The 2,500-nt window shown below is 41.5% G+C and overlaps 1 protein-coding gene across 1 annotated transcript in view; it reads right to left on the reverse strand.

Annotated features, from left to right (window-relative positions):
• LOC137997318 (ATP-binding cassette sub-family C member 4-like) overlaps positions 1-2,500 on the reverse strand; it is a 34,334-nt gene that overhangs the window by 12,679 nt on the left and 19,155 nt on the right. The window contains exons 5-7 of the mRNA XM_068843238.1: positions 1,703-2,434; positions 710-899; positions 1-343 (exon numbers count right to left, since the gene is read on the reverse strand). The exon at positions 1-343 is cut by the window's left edge and continues 81 nt beyond it. Of these exons, the coding sequence (XP_068699339.1) occupies positions 1-343; positions 710-899; positions 1,703-2,434 (1,265 nt within the window). The remainder of the gene's footprint in view (positions 344-709; positions 900-1,702; positions 2,435-2,500) is intronic.

Here is a 2,500-nt window from a genome sequence, read left to right on the forward strand (position 1 = left end):
GACGCCAGCGTCTGCAGAATGTACTGGATAGCTAGCAGTGACGTCGGCGGCAAGAATTCGTCTACGATCCCAATGTCCTTAGAAAACCTATTGAGTATTCTCCCTGATGGATTGGTGTCGAAAAAGAAGACAGGGGATTGCAGCATGGAAATGACCATCTGATCATGAAGATTTTCCGAGCATCTTAGAGTAGTGCAGTAATAAAGAAGACATCGGAAGACAGAAAGAGCGAGAGCACCACCAACCAAGCTGCCATAAATAATGAGGTTTAACTTGTGCTTCTGTTCTACCCATTTCATTCGGGTCAAATGAACCAGCCAAAGGTTTGGAGATATTATGGAAGCTGCCAAAAGAAAGATGTCGGAAACGTTTGCGCAGATATCTTTGCTTAGATTCCTTACCATGGGCAAAGCTAGGGCAAATCAATTTTAAAAGTTTATACCGAATGGAAACATGGCGAACTATTTATTATTCTTTTGTATGCGTTTCCTAATTAGATTGACTAACCTCGTTTTGGCGTAAGTATTCATTATCAATTTTGAACGGGCCAACGAAGCTTGTCAGGCTAATTATCATAAAGATAAAAGAATAATTTACTTACCACCGTATTTGCATTTGATCTATTTTTTAACTTTTTCCGGGATCATCAGAATAGCTAAAAGATGTAAGCCACCTCGAACAGCACTAAGCCATTTATCCAATCAATTACCTTGAGCGATTAAGAAGAGGAGCAGGAGAAACAGTAAAAGGACCCCATGTAGGCCCGATCTGAAGTAGCGCCAGTAGAGACCTGCTGATATAGTTCCTACCATCCGATCCTCTTGGGAAGCAGCCATACCCTTGCCTGCCATCCCTTCAGAGCAATCACTTTCTCGACGCTCTTTGCGTTTGACGTTTTCCTTAAAATAAATGATTTATGAGCTACTAGCAGTATAACTTGAAATCTCTAAATTCTCAGTCTGGCTAACTACGCCAGAGTTGATTCTTTGAAAAACCAGTAAAATTGAATGCTAATAGTTGGTTGGTATGCTTACCGCTTGATGTATGGTTCTAATTTCACTACATGAATTTTCCTCACGTTGCGTTTGGCAAAAAAGCCTTAAATCTAGCAATTTATTGGCAAGTAGAGGGTATTGCTTCGATGACTGCTTTACTGCTTTGCAATGACATTAGAAAAGAAATAAGAAATTGGCCAGCCAGATAAAATTAAGATTTGCATGAATGAGACTTACAGACTGAACTGATATCGGAAGGGAGATTTCAAACGACTGAGAAAAGACAGGAAGGGATAAGAAGCGGAACGGTTCTGAAAATTTTACAATTTATCCGTTCCGCGACGGGGCCTTCAGCACCTGTGCCGTGACGTTTTACCGTGACATTTTTTCGTCACGAAACGAGAAAGAGTCCAGTGGTCAGTAAAAAAAAGATGTACTCGGAACCATTCTACTTCTCACCCACTCCGTTCCATTTTGGCGCTCCTTCTCATAAAAGTTCCTTATGTGTGAAGTATCTCTTTCATGCCATATGAAAATAAGAAATTGGTACTACTACATCAAACAGAGACATAAGTTGGTTAAGCCCAAGAAACCTGGAAGACACACTACAGTTTATACTTATTAAGAACACTGGAAAATTTAGGTATGCATTGTGAATTTCGATGTTGCAAGGTATAAGCCACAGAAAAAGGAGACATTGTTCATACCTGCTCGGTGGTTACGGTCATTTTTCCTCCTTCCAGTTCATGATACTTCTCGTGGCCATTATGAAATTCTTTCTCCAGCGACTCAATATCAAGCCCAGCTTCCTTCATATTATCGTACTCGCCTTCCTTTACGACGTTCCCTTTGTCCAAGATCACTATGTAGTCTGCACTCTTCATATACTGAAGCTGATGAGTCACAAGAACCCGCACCTTGTTCCTTAACAACCCGTTTATGCAATTCTCAAAGATGTGCTTTCCAACTTTAGCATCCACAGCGCTAAGTGGATCATCAAGTAAATATATATCAGCATCGCTGTACACTGCGCGAGCTAGATTTACGCGAGCTCGCTGCCCACCGCTCAAGCTCGCACCGCGTTCACCAAGAATTGTTTTGTCACCATCCGGCAACATGGCGATGTCCTTTTTCAAATCGCAAGCTTCAATTGTACGATCGTATTTTTCTTGGTCAAACTCTTGGTTGAAAAGGATGTTGTCTCGTAGCGTGCCGCTGTAAACCCAGGCTGTCTGAGGGACGTAGACGATTTTGCCATTGCAAGTTATGTTTCCGGTGCTTGGAGGAAGCTCATCAAGGAATGCAAGTAGAAGCGATGATTTTCCACTGCCTACAGGACCAGTCACTAAAAGTAGCTTGTTTTCTTTTACTTCGATGCTCACGTCATTGAGAACTGCAGTTTCATGGGTGCCATTCCAATGACATGTTATGTTAGAAGCCTAATAGAAGGAAACAACGAATTAAGTTACGCAATTAATTATAGGGGCTCTCGTTCTCTCTCATAA

Source organism: Montipora foliosa, chromosome 3 (genome assembly GCF_036669935.1).
Source record: "Montipora foliosa isolate CH-2021 chromosome 3, ASM3666993v2, whole genome shotgun sequence".
NCBI classification, from domain to species: Eukaryota; Metazoa; Cnidaria; class Anthozoa; order Scleractinia; family Acroporidae; genus Montipora; species Montipora foliosa.